The sequence below is a fragment of the Dendrobates tinctorius genome, unplaced genomic scaffold (genome assembly GCF_039654945.1).
Source record: "Dendrobates tinctorius isolate UK_male_01 unplaced genomic scaffold, ASM3965494v1 ptg000455l, whole genome shotgun sequence".
NCBI classification, from domain to species: Eukaryota; Metazoa; Chordata; class Amphibia; order Anura; family Dendrobatidae; genus Dendrobates; species Dendrobates tinctorius.
The window spans coordinates 30,597-51,720 of record NW_027362117.1 but is presented as its reverse complement, the minus strand read 5'-3'; the positions used below and the strand labels follow the sequence as shown (position 1 = coordinate 51,720).

General features: G+C 54.3%; 1 protein-coding gene across 6 annotated transcripts in view; it reads right to left on the bottom strand.

Annotated features, from left to right (window-relative positions):
- Positions 1-601: 601 nt before the first annotated feature.
- The window catches only part of CUNH3orf18 (chromosome unknown C3orf18 homolog), a 42,404-nt gene continuing 21,881 nt past the window's right edge, over positions 602-21,124 (bottom strand). For 3 of the 6 annotated variants that reach the window (XM_073564430.1, XM_073564431.1, XM_073564429.1), the window contains exon 5: positions 17,222-20,033. In XM_073564430.1, coding sequence (XP_073420531.1) covers positions 19,953-20,033 — 81 coding nt within the window. In that variant the 3' untranslated portion in view covers positions 17,222-19,952. Of the gene's footprint in view, positions 3,925-14,156; positions 20,034-21,124 lie in introns of those variants that run through there. The other 3 variants (XR_012227571.1, XR_012227570.1, XM_073564427.1) reach the window with 3 other exon arrangements.

The window sequence follows — 21,124 nt, the reverse complement described above, 5'->3', positions numbered from 1 at the left end:
GAAGACTGAGAGGAGACTTAATAGCTGTCTACAAATATCTGAAGGGCTGTCATAGTGTAGAGCGACCATCATTATTCTCATTTCACATGAAAACAGGAGAAGCAATGGGATGAAACTGAATGGGAGGAGACACAGATATTAGAAAAAACTTTTGGACAGTGAGGGTGATCAATGAGTGGAACAGGCTGCCACGAGAAGTGGTGAGTTCTCCTTCAATGGAAGTCTTCTCACAGATGCTGGACAGACATCTGTCTGAGATGGTTTAGTGTCTCCTGCATTGAGAGGGGGATGGACATGAGGACCTCAGAGGGCCCTTCCACCTCTGACATTCTAGGATTCTATGACTTGCATCACAATATGGCTTCCTCTTTGTGTCTTTATTTAGGGTCCACTGACCCTCTGAGCTGCCATCGATGTGCAGCGCATGGTGGACCTGCTGCAGACGAGGGGACGACTGTGAGACAATGGCGCCACCAGGTGCCCGTACCAGATACTGCTCCACCAAGATTGCACATGGCATAAAGGTGGCCCAGGCACAGGGTCCCTAGTAAGAAGGCCAATGTCAGGCACAGTTTGGAATAAAGGAGTCATGTTTATCTAGTCTTGTACAACCTTTTTAATATTTCCTCCACCATGAATGCCCCCCAATAACAGCACTGTGACCCCACCGACAGCGCAGCACTCTCTGGGGGGCACACCTATCCCATGTCTCTTGTCGCTGGGACACGCCTGTCCTCTGCCTCTTGTCTCGGGGGAACAGCTATCCTCTGTCTCGTCGTGGGGGCACGCCGATTTTCTGTCTCTTCTCTGGGGGGAACACCTCTCCTCTGTCTCTTCTCTCGGGGGAACACCAGTCCTCTGTCTCTTCTCTCAGGGGCATACCTGTCATTTGTCTCTTCTCTGGGGGGGGGGACACCTCTCCTCTGTCTCTTGGGGGCATGCCTGTCCTGTGTCTCTTCTCTGGGGGGCACACCTCTCTTCTGTCTCTTCTCTCTGGGGAACACCTGTCCTCTGTCTCTTCTCTGGGGGCACACCTCGCCTCTGTCTCTTCTCTCGGGGGAACACCTGTCCTCTGTCTCTTCTCTGGGGGCACACCTCGCCTCTGTCTCTTCTCTCGGGGGAACACCTCTCTTCTGTCTCTTCTCTCTGGGGAACACCTGGCCTCTGTCTCTTCTCTGGGGGCACACCTCGCCTCTGTCTCTTCTCTCGGAGGAACACCTGTCCTCTGTCTCTTCCTTTGGGGGAACACCTGTCCTCTGTCTCTTCTTCTCTCATGGGTATATCTGTCCTCTCTCTCTTTTCTTGAGGGAACATTTTTCCTCTGTCTCTTTTCTCGGGGCACACCTGTCATCTGTCTCTTATCTTGGGGCACAACTCTCCTGTGTCTCTTGTCTGGGGGGCACACCTCGCCTCGGTCTCTTCTCTCAGGGGAACACCTGTCCTCTGTCTCTTCTCTCAGGGGAACACCTGTCCTCTGTCTCTTCTCTCGGGGGCAACATTTCTCCTCTCTCTCTTCTCTCGGGGGAACACCTATCCTCTGTCTCTTCTCTTGGGGGAACATTTCTCCTCTGTCTCTTCTCTTGGGGGAATGTTTCTCCTCTGCCTCTTCTCTCGGGGGAACACCTGTCCTCTGCCTCTTCTCTCGGGGGAACACCTGTCCTCTGCCTCTTCTCTCGGGGGAACACCTGTCCTCTGCCTCTTCTCTCGGGGGAACACCTGTCCTCTGCCTCTTCTCTCGGGGGAACACCTGTCCTCTGTCTCTTCTCTCGGGGGAACACCTGTCCTCTGTCTCTTCTCTCGGGGGAACACCTGTCCTCTGCCTCTTCTCTCGGGGGAACACCTGTCCTCTGCCTCTTCTCTCGGGGGAACACCTGTCCTCTGTCTCTTCTCTCGGGGGAACACCTATCCTCTGCCTCTTCTCTCGGGGGCACCCATGTTGGGTTTCCTCTCTGGATATTTCTTGCAGCGTGGATGTCAGTGATGGATCCTTCTCCTGGAAATATTAGGTCGGGTGCAGCGATAACTGCTGACAGAGATGAGCGCTGACGGCGCGCAGCTCCTCCTGGTTACGCCGTATCTCCCCCAGAGCATGTGACATGCGTGCCGCATCTTCCAGCTGTTTTTTGGACAATCGTTTTGCCTGTTCTCTTTCCCATTCTTCTCGTTGGGTTTTGATAACATTTTCTTTGAATGTTTTCTGGACTCTGGTCTCGAAGAGAGGAGACGTCTCCTCCAGGCGCGTTAACGCTCTCAGTGACAGAGGCATGGTCCTTTTTGCAGGGTTGAACCTTGGAATAAGAGGAATGACCGAGCCGCACTTGGTTTGGTCTTGGATTGAGTTCATAAGGACGACGTTGGTCTGGAACTCGCCCCATCTGGACAGAAAATGGTCAGTGAGCAGAAGAACGACATAGGCAGAGTTCTCCACGGCATCTTCAAGGCATCGGAGAGGACTCTGTCCTGCAGTCTCAAAACCTTCACAATATGTTGTGCCGTTCATGATCTGCAGATCTTGCAGAATCGCGCAGATCCTCCGAGCTTCCTCCTCATCCTCCGGGACGTGGAGTATCACAAAGCTGAAAAACTTTTCAGAAGACGGCACCAAATATGGAGGGAAAGAGGGAAAATCAGAGATGGAGGGGGGAAAATCAGAGACGGAGGGGGGAAAATCAGAGACGGAGGGGGGAAAATCAGAGATGGAGGGGGGAAAATCAGAGACGGAGGGGGGAAAATCAGAGACGGAGGGGGGTAGACCAGAGACGGAGGGGGGAAAATCAGAGACGGAGGGGGGTAGACCAGAGACGGAGGGGGGAAAATCAGAGACGGAGGGGGGTATACCAGAGACGGAGGGGGGTAGACCAGAGACGGAGGAGGGGAAACCAGAGACGGAGGGGGGTAACTCAGAGACGGAGGAGGGGAAACCAGAGACGGAGGGGGGTAACTCAGAGACGGAGGGGAAACCAGAGACGGAGGGGGGTAAATTAGTGACGGAGGAGGGGAAACCAGAGACGGAGGGGGGTAGACCAGAGACGGAGGGGGGTAGACCAGAGACGGAGGGGGGTAACTCAGAGACGGAGTATGGTAACTCAGAGACGGAGGAGGGGAAACCAGAGACGGAGGGGGGTAGACCAGAGACGGAGGAGGGGAAACCAGAGACTGAGGGGGGTAGACCAGAGACGGAGGAGGGGAAACCAGAGACGGAGGGGGGTAGACCAGAGACGGAGGAGGGGAAACCAGAGACTGAGGGGGGTAGACCAGAGACGGAGGAGGGGAAACCAGAGACGGAGGGGGGTAGACCAGAAACGGAGGGAGGTAAACCAGAGACGGAGTGGGGTAAATTAGCGACAGAAGGGGGTAAATCAGCGACAGAGAAGCCAGCTGGAGGTACTGGAGACATAGTGCCCACGTGGCTGCCCCGGGCATGGCATAATGCAGCAGGGTGGAGGGAATCTCTGATGTCTTCAGCTCGTGCTTCGCCTTCATGTTCCAGCTCCTCCGTTGCGCTCTCCGTCTCACTGAATGTCTTTGATGCCGTTGCTGTTGGCTTTGCGGCACATGGCAGATCAGACGCCTCTGAAGGGCTGGAGCAGCAGGGTGAAGGGTCTTTTTTGAGGCCGCCGTTCGCCTCGCATTGGCTCTTGTGTGCCCCCGTTACGAGTTCTGCACTGTGTGATTTACTGATCTGCAATGAATAAGATGCACAAGATGGAGAACTCGTGTCCGGTGACTCCGGCAGCACAATCCCATTGATCGGCAGATCAGAACGTAACGTGTGCGGCTCATCCACGTCTGAGGCGAGATACGGCTCCAGCATGGTGATCTGCTGACTGAGCGGTCACCAAGGTGTTAATTAGGACCTGGGGAGTCCCCGAAATGAACGATGGATATCGACATCACAAATCTTCACAACGTACCGAGCCTCGACTGTAAGGAAAAAGAAGAGAGGGCTTATTAGCCACAGTCCTGTAATATCTGAGCGATAGCCACAGCGACACCCAGCAAACCACCCGTTACCCCCGACGGTGAAACCTGCACTGATCATTCTGCAGCACATCCACAACACGACGAGCCGAGATGTGACAATCTGCAGCACGTCCACAACACGACGAGCCGTGATCTGGCAATCTGCAGCACATCCACAACACGACGAGCCGTGATCTGACAATCTGCAGCACGTCCACAACACAACGAGCCGAGATCTGACAATCTGCAGCACGTCCACAACACGACGAGCCGAGATCTGACAATCTGCAGCACGTCCACAACACGACGAGCCGAGATCTGACAATCTGCAGCACGTCCACAACACGACGAGCCGAGATCTGACAATCTGCAGCACGTCCACAACACGACGAGCCGAGATCTGACAGTCTGCAGCAGGTCCACAACACGACGAGCCGAGATCTGACAGTCTGCAGCAGGTCCACAACACGACGAGCCGAGATCTGACAATCTGCAGCACGTCCACAACACGACGAGCCGAGATCTGACAATCTGCAGCACGTCCACAACACGACGAGCCGAGATCTGACAATCTGCAGCACGTCCACGATGAGCCGAGATCTGACAATCTGCAGCACGTCCACAACACGACGAGCCGAGATCTGACAGTCTGCAGCAGGTCCACAACACGACGAGCCGAGATCTGACAATCTGCAGCACGTCCACAACACGACGAGCCGAGATCTGACAATCTGCAGCACGTCTACAACACGACGAGCCGAGATCTGATAATCTGCAGCACGTCTACAACACGACGAGCCGAGATCTGACAATCTGCAGCACATGCACAACACGACGAGCCGAGATCTGACAATCTGCAGCACGTCCACAACACGACGAGCCGAGATCTGACAATCTGCAGCACATGCACAACACGACGAGCCGAGATCTGACTATCTGCAGCACATCCACAACACGACGAACCGTGATCTGACAATCTGCAGCACATCCACAACACGACGAGCCGAGATCTGACAATCTGCAGCACATCCACAACACGACGAGCCGAGATCTGACAATCTGCAGCACGTGCACAACACGACGAGCCGAGATCTGACAATCTGCAGCACGTGCACAACACGACGAGCCGAGATCTGACAATCTGCAGCACGTGCACAACACGACGAGCCGAGATCTAACAATCTGCAGCACGTGCACAACACGACGAGCCGAGATCTGACAATCTGCAGCACGTGCACAACACGACGAGCCGAGATCTGACAATCTGCAGCACGTGCACAACACGACGAGCCGAGATCTGACAATCTGCAGCACGTGCACAACACGACGAGCCGAGATCTGACAATCTGCAGCACGTGCACAACACGACGAGCCGAGATCTGACAATCTGCAGCACGTGCACAACACGACGAGCCGAGATCTGACAATCTGCAGCACGTGCACAACACGACGAGCCGAGATCTGACAATCTGCAGCACGTCCACAACACGACGAGCCGAGATCTGACAATCTGCAGCACGTCCACAACACGACGAGCCGAGATCTGACAATCTGCAGCACGTCCACAACACGACGAGCCGAGATCTGACAATCTGCAGCACGTCCACAACACGACGAGCCGAGATCTGACAATCTGCAGCACGTCCACAACACGACGAGCCGAGATCTGACAATCTGCAGCACGTCCACAACACGACGAGCCGAGATGACAATCTGCAGCACGTCCACAACACGACGAGCCGAGATCTGACAATCTGCAGCACGTCCACAACACGACGAGCCGAGATCTGACAATCTGCAGCACGTCCACAACACGGCGAGCCGTGATCTGACAATCTGCAGCACGTCCACAACACGACGAGCCGTGATCTGACAATCTGCAGCACGTCCACAACACGACGAGCCGAGATCTGACAATCTGCAGCACGTCCACAACACGACGAGCCGTGATCTGACAATCTGCAGCACGTCCACAACACGACGAGCCGTGATCTGACAATCTGCAGCACGTCCACAACACGACGAGCCGTGATCTGACAATCTGCAGCACGTCCACAACACGACGAGCCGAGATCTGACAATCAGCAGCACGTCCACAACACGACGAGCCGAGATCTGACAATCAGCAGCACGTCCACAACACGACGAGCCGAGATCTGACAATCCGCAGCACGTCCACAACACGACGAGCCGAGATCTGACAATCCGCAGCACGTCCACAACACGACGAGCCGAGGTCTGACAATCCGCAGCACGTCCACAACACGACGAGCCGAGATCTGACAATCCGCAGCACGTCCACAACACGACGAGCCGAGATCTGACAATCCGCAGCACGTCCACAACACGACGAGCCGAGATCTGACAATCCGCAGCACGTCCACAACACGACGAGCCGTGATCTGACAATCTGCAGCACATCCACAACACGACGAGCCGAGATCTGACAATCTGCAGCACGTCCACAACACGACGAGCCGAGATCTGACAATCTGCAGCACGTCCACAACACGACGAGCCGTGATCTGACAATCCGCAGCACGTCCACAACACGACGAGCCGTGATCTGACAATCCGCAGCACGTCCACAACACGACGAGCCGTGATCTGACAATCCGCAGCACGTCCACAACACGACGAGCCGAGATCTGACAATCCGCAGCACGTCCACAACACGACGAGCCGAGATCTGACAATCCTCAGCACGTCCACAACACGACGAGCCGAGATCTGACTATCTGCAGCACGTCCACAACACGACGAGCCGTGATCTGACAATCCGCAGCACGTCCACAACACGACGAGCCGAGATCTGACAATCCGCAGCACGTCCACAACACGACGAGCCGAGATCTGACAATCCTCAGCACGTCCACAACACGACGAGCCGAGATCTGACTATCTGCAGCACGTCCACAACACGACGAGCCGTGATCTGACAATCCGCAGCACATCCACAACACGACGAGCCGCGATCTGACAATTGCAGCACGTTGTGACGACTCCTGGAGTGGATCCTCTGGGTCATGGCACCAACCCACCTAGGGCGAGCTGACCTAGTGAGGACCACCCTCTATACAGGGAGTGTCAGGGGCAAGCCCATGGGGGTAAGGTACCACGACTGCTGGAACCGGGTGGCCGGCTCACAGGAGACACGAGTGTCTAGCAACAGGGAATGGGCAGAGTACACAAGTGTGCAAAGCGTGGACACAGGGACACGCAGGGTACAGGGCGAGTTGATAGGAGCATGGAGAGTACAGGACAATACAAGGCGTGTACACGGGAGTGCGCTAGATGCAGGATAGTGCAAGGCGGGTACACAAGGGCACGTATGGCGTGCACGGACAAGCACACCCGGGTGCGAGCAAAGCAGGGCACGTGAAAGGAGCACGCCTGAGAGCAAGGTTAGACAGAGGGTGTGCTGAGAAGCACGACAGGAACAAGGAAGGAGCTGAGCGTGTGCAAAGTAGTATGATAGAACACAGAGCAGAGTGTATGCACAGAGCATGTGCTGGGAAGCACGTCAGGAACAGGAGCACAAGGCAGAGCACAGGAACGGAGCACAAGGCAGAGCACAGGAACGGAGCACAAGGCAGAGCACAGGAACGGAGCACAAGGCAGAGCACAGGAACGGAGCACAAGGCAGAGCACAGGAACGGAGCACAAGGCAGAGCACAGGAACGGAGCACAAGGCAGAGCACAGGAACGGAGCACAAGGCAGAGCTCAGGAACGGAGGCCAAGGCAGAGCACAGGAACGGAGCACAAGGCAGAGCACAGGAACGGAGCACAAGGCAGAGCACAGGAACGGAGCACAAGGCAGAGCACAGGAACGGAGGACAAGGCAGAGTTCAGGAACGGAGCACAAGGCAGAGTACAGGAACGGAGCACAAGGCAGAGCACAGGAACGGCCTGTGTGGAACGGCTCCGGCCACCTGCGGCTTTTGTAATGCATGTCTGGCCTGCCGCTTTTCTATTGGCCTGCCCTCTGTATCTGTGTGATATATTCTGTGTCCTGTGAGTAAAGTGTTGTCAGACTGGAACTACATGGAGAAGCAGTGATCTTTTATATGCGCCCATGTAACCTAGGGATTCCAGCCAGCGTCATTCATTCAGACTCCAGCCAACGCAGAGCGGACCTCCGAAAACACGGGGTGGTACTGAAAGAGGTACCCCAGCTTGGAAGACCCCGTTACAAGGGCAAGGCTGCATCTAGAATCGAGAACGTCGTGCAGCCATGGAACTAAGTATAAGAGGTGCACGTGCATACCCGACGTGAACCCCGGAGCAACCGCGGCACCGGTAGTGGTGACTTCGGGCGCAGGGCCCCGCCCCCAGGTGAGAGCGGCCTGACAGGCGCCGTGACACACATCCACAACACGACGAGCCGCGATCTGACAATCTGCAGCACTACCTGACTTCTGCGTGGAAACTTTCCTCAGCACGTGGAGCAGATTTTGTACAGTTGCGCCTGTTATACATGGTAATTCACAGCGGACGGCAACAGAAGGTAAAAACTGGAGACAATCTGTGAACACAGCCTTAGACAAAATCCACCCAAGACAGAACTGCTCTAGGCTTGCGATGTGGAGTTGCACAGGTGGAATCTGCAGTGCGCACAGGCGACATTTTACAAATCTTATCCACACGCTGAGGAATTCTGCACAGAAATCGTGGCACCTTCACATCAATGGTGAAAAAGAAATTCACAATCCAATGATGAAGTGATGCAGACTCACAGGCTGCGCTGCAGATGTGCTGCCGAGACACTGCCCGGCTCCTAACTGCGACAAACGGCGCACGGCTATAACATGGTTAGGGAAGGGCCACATTGTAGCTGATCATCAAAATGGAAGCGCATTCATTAATACACTGCTCATAAACATAAAGGGAAAGCACAACACAATGTACCGTAACTCCAGGTCCATCACACTTCTGTGAAATCAGCCTGTCCAGTTATGAAGCAACACGATTGGGAATCAATTTCTCCTGCTGCAAATGGAGCAGACAGCAGGTAGAAATGATCGGCAATTAGGCAAGACAACCCCTATAAAGGAGAGGAGCAGGGGGGACCACAGACCATTTCTCTGTTCTCATAATTTTTGGCTGTTGTGTTGGTCACTTTTGCATTTTGTCATTGCTCTTCCCCTAGAGGTACTGTAGCATGAGGCGGTGTCTACTATACAACCCACAGAAGTTGCTCTGGTAGTGCAGCTCATCCAGGATGGCACATCAATGCGAGCTGTGACAAGAAGGGTAGCTGTGTCTGTCAGCAGTGTCCAGAGCATGGAGCAGATACCAGGAGACAGGCCAGTACACCAGGAGACGTGGGCCGTGCACATATAAGCAGTCTTCTGCAGCGTGTCCACATCGGACATTACCTTTCTGAATCCTGCTCTATATAGGTACCATACACATGGTCAGGTTTTTAAAAACATCGGTTAGGGACTGCTCTGATGTGGGTATTCCTTGACGTTTGGTAGAGCGGCTTAGAATAAATTTTTTGCAAAAAACATATCAACCAAATACCGTTTTATCATCTTTTTACTAGCACTTGCTGTTTACTGTTACTTTTTTACAACAGAGTATTTTTATACGTTTGTTATACCGTGTTTTTCTGTGTTACAATGTAACTCCACGTCCATCACACTTCTGTGAAATCAGCCTGTCCAGTTATGAAGCAACACCGATTGGGAATCAAATTCTCCTGCTGCAAATAGCAAGTAGAAATGATCGGCAATCAGCAAGACAACCCCTATAAAGGAGAGGAGCAGTGGGGACCACAGACCATTTCTCTGTTCTCATCCTTTTGGCTCTTGTGTTGGTCACTTTTGCATTTTGTCATTGCTCTCCTCCCTAGAGGTACCATAGCATGAGGCAGTGTCTACTATACAACCCACAGAAGTTGCTCAGGTAGTGCAGCTCATCCAGGATGGCACATTAATGCGAGCTGTGGCAAGGCTAGCTTTGTCTGTCAGCAGTGTCTAGAGCATGGAGCAGATACTAGGAGCCAGGCCAGTATACCAGGAGACGTGGAGGGGGCATTAGGAGGGCAACAACCCAGCAGCAGGACCCCTACCTTCCCCTTTGAGCAAGAAGGAACAAGAGGAGCACTGCCACAGCCCTGCAAAATGACCTTCAGCAGCCTCTAACATTCATGTGTCTGCTCAAACTGTCAGAAACAGACTTCATGAGGTGGAATGAGGGCCCGACCTCAACAAGTGGGTGTTGTGCTCACGGCTCAACACTGTGAAGCCGATTGGCAATAGCCAGAGAACACCCAGATGGCAGATTCAACATTGGCGCCCTGTGCTCTTCACAGATGAGAGCAGGTTCACACTGAGCACGTTACAGACGTGACAAGAGTCTGAAGACGCCACAGAGAACGTTCTGCTGCCTGCAACATCCTCCAGCATGACCGACTTGGCAGTGGATCAGTAATGGTGTGGGGAAGCAATTCTTTGGAGGGCCGCACAGCCCTCCATATGCTCACCAGAGGTAGCCTGACATTAGCTACCGTGATGAGATCCTCAGACCCATTGTGAGACCAAATGCTGGTGCGGTTGGCTCTGGGGTCCTTCTGACACATGACAATGCTAGGCATAATGTGGCTGAAGTGTCAGCAGTTCCTGCAAGATGAAGGCATTGATGCTATGGACTGGCCAGCCCGCTCCCCAGACCTGAATCCGATTGAGCACATCTAGGACATCATGTCTCGCTCCATCCACCAACGTCACGTTGCACCAGACTGCCCAGGAAGTGACAGATGCTTAATCCAGGTCTGGGAGGAGATCTCTCAGGAGAACACCCTCTGCCTCATCAGGAGCATGGCCAGGCCTGGTAGGGAGGCCCCACACACATCATTTCCTTGTCTTGAGTCATTTCCACTGAAGTTGTATCAGCCTGCAATTTGATTTTGAGCATCATTCCACATCCAGGCCTCCAAGGGATATTGTGATTTACATTATTCATTAAAACATAAAAATGATCAAAGATCTGTAAGTGGAATATTTCATGCAGCGATATCTAGGATGTGGCATTGTAGTGTTCCTTTTATCCTTTTGAGCAGTGTATATCCATTACTCAAATTCTGCACCATTTTCTAAGAACTTCATCGACCCTCCTCCATTCAGAGGCGTAAATTTCTTATGGCCGGCGCTGCATCCGTGCCGTATATTTCTGGAGGAGGCTAAATTTGGAGTGTGGTCTTGTGGCCGCCCATCAGCAGTCTCATTACAGATAATTCATTGTGCAGACAGGACCAAAAGACGCAGAGCAGAAGAGTGGCGCCGTGCAGACAGGACCGAAAGATGTGGAACAGAAGAGCGGCGCTGTGAAGACACGACAGAAAGACGCGGAGCAGAAGAGTGGTACCGCGCAGACACAATAGAAAGATGTGGAACAGAAGAGCGGCGCCGTGCAGACAGGACCGAAAGACGCGGAGCAGAAGAGCGGTGCCGTGCAGACACGACAGAAAGATGTGGAACAGAAGAGCGGCGCTGTGAAGACACGACAGAAAGACGCAGAGCAGAAGAGCGGTGCCATGCAGACACAACAGAAAGATGTGGAACAGAAGAACGGCGCCGTGCAGACAGGACAGAAAGACGCGGAGCAGAAGAGCGGCGCGGTGCATACACGACAGAAAGACGCGGAGCAGAAGAGCGGCGCAGTGCAGAAACGACAAAGACGCGGAGCAGAAGAGCGGCGCGGTGCATACACGACAGAAAGACGCGGAGCAGAAGAGCAGCGCGGTGCAGAAACGACAGACGCGGAGCAGAAGAGCGGCGCAGTGCAGAAACGACAAAGACGCGGAGCAGAAGAGCGGCGCGGTGCAGACAACAGAAAGATGCAGAGCAGAAGAGAGGCGCGGTGCAGACACGACAGAAAGATGCGGAGCAGAAGAGTGGCGCGGTGCAGACACGACAAAAAGATGCGGAGCAGAAGACCGGCGCGGTGCAGACACGACAGAAAGATGCGGAGCAGAAGAGCAGCGCGGTGCAGACACGACAGGAAGATGCAGAGCAGAAGAGTGGCACGGTGCAGACAGGACAGAAAGATGCGGAGCAGAAGAGCGGCACCATGCAGACATGACAAAGATGCGGAGCAGAAGAGCGGCGCCGTCCAGACATGACAGAAAGATGCGGCACAGAAGAGCAGCGCCGTGCAGACACAACAGAAAGATGCTGAGCAGAAGAGCGGCGCGGTGCAGACACGACAAAGACGCGGAGCAGAAGAGTGGCGCTGTGCAGACTCGACTGAAAGATACGGAGCAGAAGAGTGGCGCGGTGCACACACGTCAGAAAGACGCGGCGCCGTGCAGACATGACAGAAAGACGCGGAGCAGAAGAGTGGCGCCGTCCAGACATGACAGAAAGACGCGGAGCAGAAGAGCAGCGCCGTGCAGACACGACAGAAAGACGCGGAGCAGAAGAGCGGCGCCGTCCAGACATGACAGAAAGACTTCGAGCAGAAGAGCAGCGCCATGCAGACACAACAGAAAGACGCAGAGCAGAAGAGCAGCGCCGTGCAGACACAACAGAACGACGTGGAGCAGAAGAGCGGCGCCGTCCAGACATGACAGAAAGACTTCGAGCAGAAGAGCAGCGCCATGCAGACACGACAGAAAGACGCAGAGCAGAAGAGCAGCGCCGTGCAGACACGACAGAAAGACGCGGAGCAGAAGAATGGCGCGGTGCAGACACGACAATGACAAGGAGCAGAACAGCGGTGCCGTGCAGAGAGGACAGAAAGACGCGGAGCAGAAGAGCGGCGCGGTGCAGACACGACAGGAAGACGCGGAGCAGAAGAGCGGTACCGTTCAGACACGACAGAAAGATACGGAGCAGAAGAGCGGCGCGGTGCACACACGACAGAGACGCGGAGCAGAAGAGCGGTACCGTTCAGACACGACAGAAAGATACGGAGCAGAAGAGCGGCGCGGTGCAGACACGACAGAAAGACGCGGAGCAGAAGAGCGGCGCGATGCAGACACGACAGAAAGACGAGAAGAGCGGCGCGGTGCAGACACGACAGAAAGACGCGGAGCAGAAGAGCGGCGCGGTGCAGACATGACAGAAAGACGAGCAGAAGAGCGGCGCCATGCAGACACGACAGAAAGACGAGGAGCAGAATAGCGGCGCCGTGCAGACACGACAGAAAGACGAGGAGCAGAAGAGTGGCGCCGTGCAGACACGACAATGACAAGGAGCAGAACAGCGGTGCCGTGCAGAGGACAGAAAGACGCGGAGCAGAAGAGCGGCGCGGTGCAGACACAACAGAAAGACGCGGAGCAGAAGAGCGGTACCGTTCAGACACGACAGAAAGATACGGAGCAGAAGAGCAGCGCGGTGCAGACACGACAGAAAGACGCGGAGCAGAAGAACGGTACCGTTCAGACACGACAGAAAGATACGGAGCAGAAGAGTGGCGCGGTGCAGACACGACAGAAAGACGCGGAGCAGAAGAGCGGCGCCGTGCAGACACGACAGAAAGACACGGAGCAGAAGAGCGGCGCGGTGCAGACACGACAGAAAGACACGGATCAGAAGAGCGGCGCGGTGCACACACAACAGAAAGATGCGGAGCAGAAGAGCGGCACGGTGCAGACACAACAGAAAGACACGGAGCAGAAGAGCGGCGCGGTGCAGACACGACGAAAAGATGCGGAGCAGAAGAGCGGCGCGGTGCATACACGAATGAAAGACGCGGAGCAGAAGAGCGGCGCGGTGCAGAAACGACAGAAAGACGAGGAGCAGAAGAGCGGCGCAGTGCAGACAACAGAAAGATGCGGAGCAGAAGAGGGGCGCGGTGCAGACACGACAGAAGGATGCGGAGCAGAAGAGCAGCGCCGTGCAGACACGACAGAAAGATGCGGAGCAGAAGAGTGGCGCGGTGCAGACACGACAGAAAGATGCGGAGCAGAAGAGTGGCGCGGTGCAGACACGACAGAAAGATGCGGAGCAGAAGAATGGCTCCAGTAAATACTTAGCAGAAGATCCATAAAGGACTTGTTATGTAATCAGACACATCTCATGCAGACTTCCAGCAGCGATGTCTCTGGCCGCAGATCCCGCAGTCATGGCTCCTGAATACTCACCTGGTAACATGGCGACTGACGAGGAAGTGAAGCGCAACCTGCAGCACATCACTGCCCCGGCCGCACACTCCTCGCCCCGCACACCCATCGCGGACATACCTGCCCTTTGGTAATCGTGCTCCTCTGGGGTCTGAGTCTCCTCTTCCACATACAGACTTAGCAGCTTCTCCTCCTGGCAGCTCAGCTTCTGCCTTGTCAGGACTACAACCCCTCCCTTCCGAGATGAAAGGTCACATTCCACATCAGATCTAGGGCCGGTCTGTCCTCATGTCAGGGAAGTAGGACAAGTCCCAGCACAACCCGGCGGGTGAGGGGAGGGGGAGGCTAGAGTTTGGGGAATTGAGAATTAGCAGCAGTGGAGCTCTGGAAACTGCCCCTCTAATGCCCCCCAGAGCCCTGGAACACGACCCGTGAGCACATGTGGACCCTCTGGTGACCCCAGAGCCCTGGAACAGGTCCGCACACAGCGGGGCAGGGTGACGAACACGCCTTCAATGATGGAGTTCTGCTTCTCCTCCTCTACATTATTCATTTTTATAGCGCCATTTGTTCCATGGCGCTTCACATGTGAAAGAGGCATACATAGACAAGGACAATAAACATGTGCAAGACAAGGCACACACAAGTACAGGAGGAGAGGGGACCCTGCCCGCGAAGGCTCACAGTCTACAGGGAGGGTGAGGACACAGTAGGAGAGGGTAGAGCAGGTTGTGCGGTGGTTCAGTAGACCGAGGATCATTGCAGTCTGTAGGCTTGTCGGAACAGGTGGGTCTTCAGGTTCTTATTGAAGTTTTCCGTTGATGGTGAGAGTCTGATGTGTTGCGGCAGAGAGTTCCAGAGTATGGGGGAAGCACGGGAGAAGTCTTGTATGCGGTTGTGGGAAGAAGAGAAGGAGATCTTGAGAGGATCCAAGGTTGCGTGCAGGTAGGTATCGGGAGACGAGGTCACAGATGTATGGAGGAGACAGGTTGTGGATGGCTTTGTATGTCATGGTTAGGGTTTTGAACTGGAGCCTCTGGACACTAGGAAGCCAGTGAAGGGCCTGTTATAGGGGGGAGGCTGGGGAGTAGAGGGGAGACAGGTGGATTAGTCGGGTAGCAGAGTGTAGGATAGATTGGAGGCGTACAAGAGTGCTAGAGGGAAGGCCAGAGTAGGAGGTTACAATAGTCGAGGCGGGAGATGATGAGGGAATGCACAAGCATTTTTGCAGTTTCTTAGTCAAGGAACGTATGGATCTAGGAAATATTTTTGAGTTGGAATCGGCAGGAGGAGGCAAGGGCTTGGATATGTGGCTAGAAAGAGAAAAAGTCGAGGATCACCCCAAGGCACCGAGCGTGCGGGACTGGGGAAAGTGAGCAGTCGTTGACATTGAGGGATAGGTCTGGTGGAGGGGTAGAGTGAGATGGGGGAAAGATGATGAGTTCTGTTTTGTCCATGTTCATTTTGAGAAAGCGAGCAGAGAAGAAGGCTGAAGTAGCAGACAGACATTGTGGGAATTTGATAAGTAAGGAGGCGAGGTTGCGTCCAGATAGGTAGATCTGTGTGTCATCGGCATAGAGGTGATACTGCAAACCGTGGGATTCTATGAGCTGTCCCAAGCCGAAGGTGTAGATGGAGAAGAGTAGGGGTCCTAGGACAGAGCCTTGAGGAACACCGACAGAGAGGGGGCGAGGTGAGGAGGTGGTGTGTGAGAGGGAGACACTAAATGTCCGGTCTGTTAGGTATGATGAGATCCAGGATAGGGCCAAGTCTGTGATGCCAAGAGATGAGAGGGTCTGGAGTAATAGTCCACAGTATCAAAGGCAGAGGACAGGTCCAGCAGGACAGTAGTGTCGCTTGCTCTTGGCGGTTAGTAAGTCGTTGGTGACTTTAGTTAGGGCAGTTTCAGTTGAGTGATGCGGTCGGAAGCCAGATTGTAACCGGTTAAAGAGGGAACAGGAGGAGAGGTGGGAGGACAGGTCAAGATATACATGCTGTTCCAGTAGTTTTAAGGCAAAAAGAGATATCGGGCGATAGTCAGACACAGAGGAAGGATCAAGGGAGGGCTTTTTGAGGATGGGTGTGATTGAGGCATGTTTGAAGGATGAGGGGAAGACACCATTTGTAAGTCAGACGTTGAAGAGGTGGGTTAGGGTTGGGCTGAAGACTGTGGCGAGGTTAGGGATGAGGTGAGACGGGAGCGGGTCAAGCGCGCAAGTGGTGAGATGTGATCTTGACAAAAGGGTGGAGAGCAGATCATCTGTCATGGTGGAGAAGCTGGTTTTGGAAAAACAGGGCTGAGCACTTAAGAGGAGGGGCATTGGGGGCTGCGGGCCAAAGCTTCATCTGATGTTATCGATCTTCTGCTTAAAGAAAGAGGCAAAGTCTTCAGCAGAAATGAGAGGAGGGGGAGGAGGTGCTGTGGGACGGAGTGGATAAATGAAAGTCTTGAAAAGCTGTTTAGGGTTGTGAGACAGGGAGGATATGAGAGATGAGAAGTTTGTTTTGCAGCAGTGAGTGTGGAGACGGGTGAAGATAAGGTCCAGCGTATGGCCATCTTGAGTTAGGCATAAGGAGGCAGTCGGTGACAAAAGATAAGAGGCAGCTGAGGTGTAAGTGTCGATGGGGATGTTGAAGTCACCCATGATGATAGTGGAGATGTCAGCAGAAAGGAAATTAAGTAGCCAGGTGGTGAAGTGGTTGAGAAAGGTGGAGATGGCTAGTTCTAGGGGGCGGTAGATGACAGCCAGCTGGAGTCTACATCAACGAACCCCCAGAAAAAGTACCAGGAAACCAAACCAAAACTGCCAGTGACCGGGTGACACCAGTGCAGCCAAGTGTCCGGAGTGGAGATCTGCACTGCTCCAAGTGACGCTACAATGTCCAGTGCAACATCTGTCCCCGGGACTACGAGGCACCCCCTCCCTCCGTCCCCGGGACCCACGAGCTGTCCGTGAATGAGGACTGAGCATCTGCACAAATCAGGTCAGTAGAGGGTTTGCTACAACGTAGCACAATAGACACATCTAGCCTTTGTTACAATGTATCAGTGCAGATAAAACCGCTCCTCCGGAGACATGAATGCAGTGTCCGGCCCTGCGTGCACTGGATTGGGATTATTTTGAGGTCACTGTGCCCCGGACTGACAGCTGCGGTCCAGACTGAACAGAGAATGTGGAATCTGCTTATTTCACCATTAATCTCTTTAATCCGCAGCTACAGAAGATTACACTGCACCCAATACTGGAGCGCGGCCCCCCTCTGCGGATTACAATTATTATTTTACTATTCCGAGTCCCCGTGAAGCCATGATGGACGCTGTCCTCCTATCTGAATGGCGAGGCCTTCTTTCTTCCAGGCGGCCTCCGGGGATGTCTGACGCACAGGAACGCTGAGCATCCACCCGTCACCGTCCTCGGGGGGTCTGAAGAATTTATTAATGATGCACAAAAGATTCAAACAAATATCAAATAGGAACCGTACAAAATGGCGCTGCAGAGAATCCGAGGCGGAGGAAAGGCCTCACTGCCTGGTTGTGGTGTCAGTCTAGCAGCAACCAAGGGGTTAAACCGCTTAGCCGTGTCCAAAAGTGAGAGACTGGACAGACACAAAGCAACGGAAACTCTAACGGAGGGTGGGGTCTGCATACCAAGGGGCGAGGTGCATGGTAGTGATATTAAGGCATATGCACAGGAGAGGGTCCTGCCCGATGCCAGCACAGTCAGGGTCTCACCAACACACTGCGGACAGCAATATATAGAGATATAGTCAGCGCCCAAGGGGCAAAAATCACCAGAGAGCACACGGAGCCATAGGCAACGTGTGACCCCCCCAACCCACCTGTGCGAGGGAAGCCATGTGTAACAGGTGGAGCGCTCTGAGTGCAGAGGATATCACTCGAGGGGCAGAGCGCTCTGAGCGCTGAGGATATCACTCTAGGGGAGGAGTGCTCTGAGCGCGGAGGATATCACTAGGGGCAGAGCGCTCTGAGCGCGGGGGATATCACTCTAGGGGCAGAGCGCTCTGAGTGCAGAGCATATCACTCTAGGGGCAGAGCGCTCTGAGCGCTGAGGATATCACTCTAGGGGAGGAGCGCTCTGAGCGCGGAGGATATCACTAGGGGCAGAGCGCTCTGAGCGCGGGGGATATCACTCTAGGGGCAGAGCGCTCTGAGCGCGGGGGATATCACTCTAGGGGCAGAGCGCTCTGAGCGCGGGGGATATCACTCTAGGGGCAGAGCGCTCTGAGCGCGGGGGATATCACTCTAGGGGCAGAGCGCTCTGAGCGCGGGGGATATCACTCTAGGGGCAGAGCGCTCTGAGCGCGGGGGATATCACTCTAGGGGCAGAGCGCTCTGAGCGCGGGGGATATCACTCTAGGGGCAGAGCGCTCTGAGCGCGGGGGATATCACTCAAGGGGCAGAGCGCTCTGAGCGCGGGGGATATCACTCTAGGGGCAGAGCGCTCTGAGCGCGGGGGATATCACTCTAGGGGCAGAGCGCTCTGAGCGCGGGGGATATCACTCTAGGGGCAGAGCGCTCTGAGCGCGGGGGATATCACTCTAGAGGCAGAGCGCTCTGAGCGCAGGGGATATCACTCTAGGAGCGGAGCACTCTGAGCGCTGAGGATATCACTCTAGGGGCGGAGCACTCTGAGCGCTGAGGATATCACTCTAGGGGAGGAGTGCTCTGAGCGCGGAGGATATCAATCTAGGGCCGGAGGATATCACTCTAGGGGCAGAGCGCTCCGAGCCTGGAGGATATCACTCTAGGGGCAGAGCGCTCCGAGCGTGGAGGATATCACTCTAGGGGCAGAGCGCTCCGAGCGCAGGGGATATCACTCTAGGAGCGGAGCACTCAGAGCGCGGAGGATATCACTCTAGGGGCGGAGCACTCTGAGCGTGGAGGATATCACTCTAGGGGAGGAGTGCTCTGAGCGCGGAGGATATCAATCTAGGGGCGGAGGATATCACTCTAGGGGCAGAGCGCTCCGAGCCTGGAGGATATCACTCTAGGGGCAGAGCGCTCCGAGCGTGGAGGATATCACTCTAGGGGCAGAGCGCTCCGAGCGTGGAGGATATCACTCTAGGGGCAGAGCGCTCCGAGCGCAGAGGATATCACTCTAGGGGCGGAGCGCTCTGAGCGCGGAGGATATCACTCTAGGGGCGGAGCGCTCTGAGCGCGGAGGATATCACTCTAGGGGCGGAGAGCTATGAGCGCGGAGGATATCACTCTAGGGGAGGAGCGCGGAGGATATCACTCTAGGGGCGGAGCGCTCTGAGCGCGGAGGATATCACTCTAGGGGCGGAGCGCTCTGAGCGCGGAGGATATCACTCTAGGGGCGGAGCGCTCTGAGCGCGGAGGATATCACTCTAGGGGCGGAGCGCTCTGAGCGCGGAGGATATCACTCTAGGGGCGGAGCGCTCTGAGGGCGGAGGATATCACTCTAGGGGCGGAGCGCTCTGAGCGTGGGAGATATCACTCTAGGGGCGGAGCGCTCTGAGGGCGGAGGATATCACTCTAGGGGCGGAGAGCTATGAGCGTGGAGGATATCACTCTAGGGGCGGAGCGCTCTGAGCGTGGGAGATATCACTCTAGGGGCGGAGCGCTCTGAGGGCGGAGGATATCACTCTAGGGGCGGAGCGCTCTGTGTGTGTAGGATATCACTCTAGGGGCGGAGCGCTCTGTGTGTGGGATCTCAGATACAGGAGGGATGTACAGGATGATTTGTCACGTCAACCTACAGATGCTGTAGGCTGCGGATTACGATGCAGGGCACGGAGCCGTACACCAGTCCCCACATTCCTGGCCCAGCAGTGGCGAGAAGAGACAACATCTCCCTCTCGAGGGAGCGATGACGAAAGACAGGACGGCGAGTCAAGACGCTGACCCCCCAACAGATGAGTCAGGAACCTTCCTCAGGCGCTGATAGAGTTGGCAACGTCAGTAAACACAAGACGAGTCGGTCTCTGCAGAGGACACAGACTGGTGAGAAGAACCTGAAATACAGAGAAAACCCCGGATCAGGAGAAATTCACCCAACTCTGAGCGGCAGAGATAAGGGGCCGCCGATCACAGTCACTACAATTCACAGCAAGCAACGAGCATCCGATAACCAATCCGAAAATATCCACATATGTAATCTGCAGTATTCTACCCCATAGCCGTACAGATCCTGAGTTACCTCCTGTATTATACTCCAGAGCTGCACTCACTATTCTGCTGGTGCAGTCACTGTGTACATACATTACATTACTGATCCTGAGTTACATCCTGTATTATACTCCAGAGCTGCACTCACTATTCTGCTGGTGCAGTCACTGTGCACATACATTACATTACTGATCCTGAGTTACATCATGTATTATACTCCAGAGCTGCACTCACTATTCTGCTGGTGCAGTCACTGTATACATACATTACATTACTGATCCCGAGTTACATCCTGTATTATACCCCAGAGCAGCACTCACTATTCTGCTGGTGCAGTCACTGTATACATACATTACATTACTGATCCTGAGTTACCTCCTGTATTATACTCCAGAGCTGCACTCACTATTCTGCTGGTGCAGTCACTGTGTACATACATTACTGATCCTGTGTTACATCCTGTATTATACTCCAGAGCTGCACTCACTATTCTGCTGGTGCAGTCACTGTGTACATACATTACATTACTGATCCTGAGTTACCTCCTGTATTATACTCCAGAGCTGCACTCACTATTCTGCTGGTGCAGTCACTGTGTACATACATTACTGATCCTGAGTTACATCCTGTATTATACTCCAGAGCTGCACTCACTATTCTGCTGGTGCAGTCACTGTGTACATACATTACTGATCCTGAGTTACATCCTGTATTATACTCCAGAGCTGCACTCACTATTCTGCTGGTGCAGTCACTGTGTACATACATTACATTACTGATCCTGAGTTACCTCCTGTATTATACCCCAGAGCAGCACTCACTATTCTGCTGGTGCAGTCACTGTGTACATACATTACATTACTGATCCTGAGTTACATCCTGTATTATACTCCAGAGCTTCACGCACTATTCTGCTGGTGCAGTCACTGTGTACATA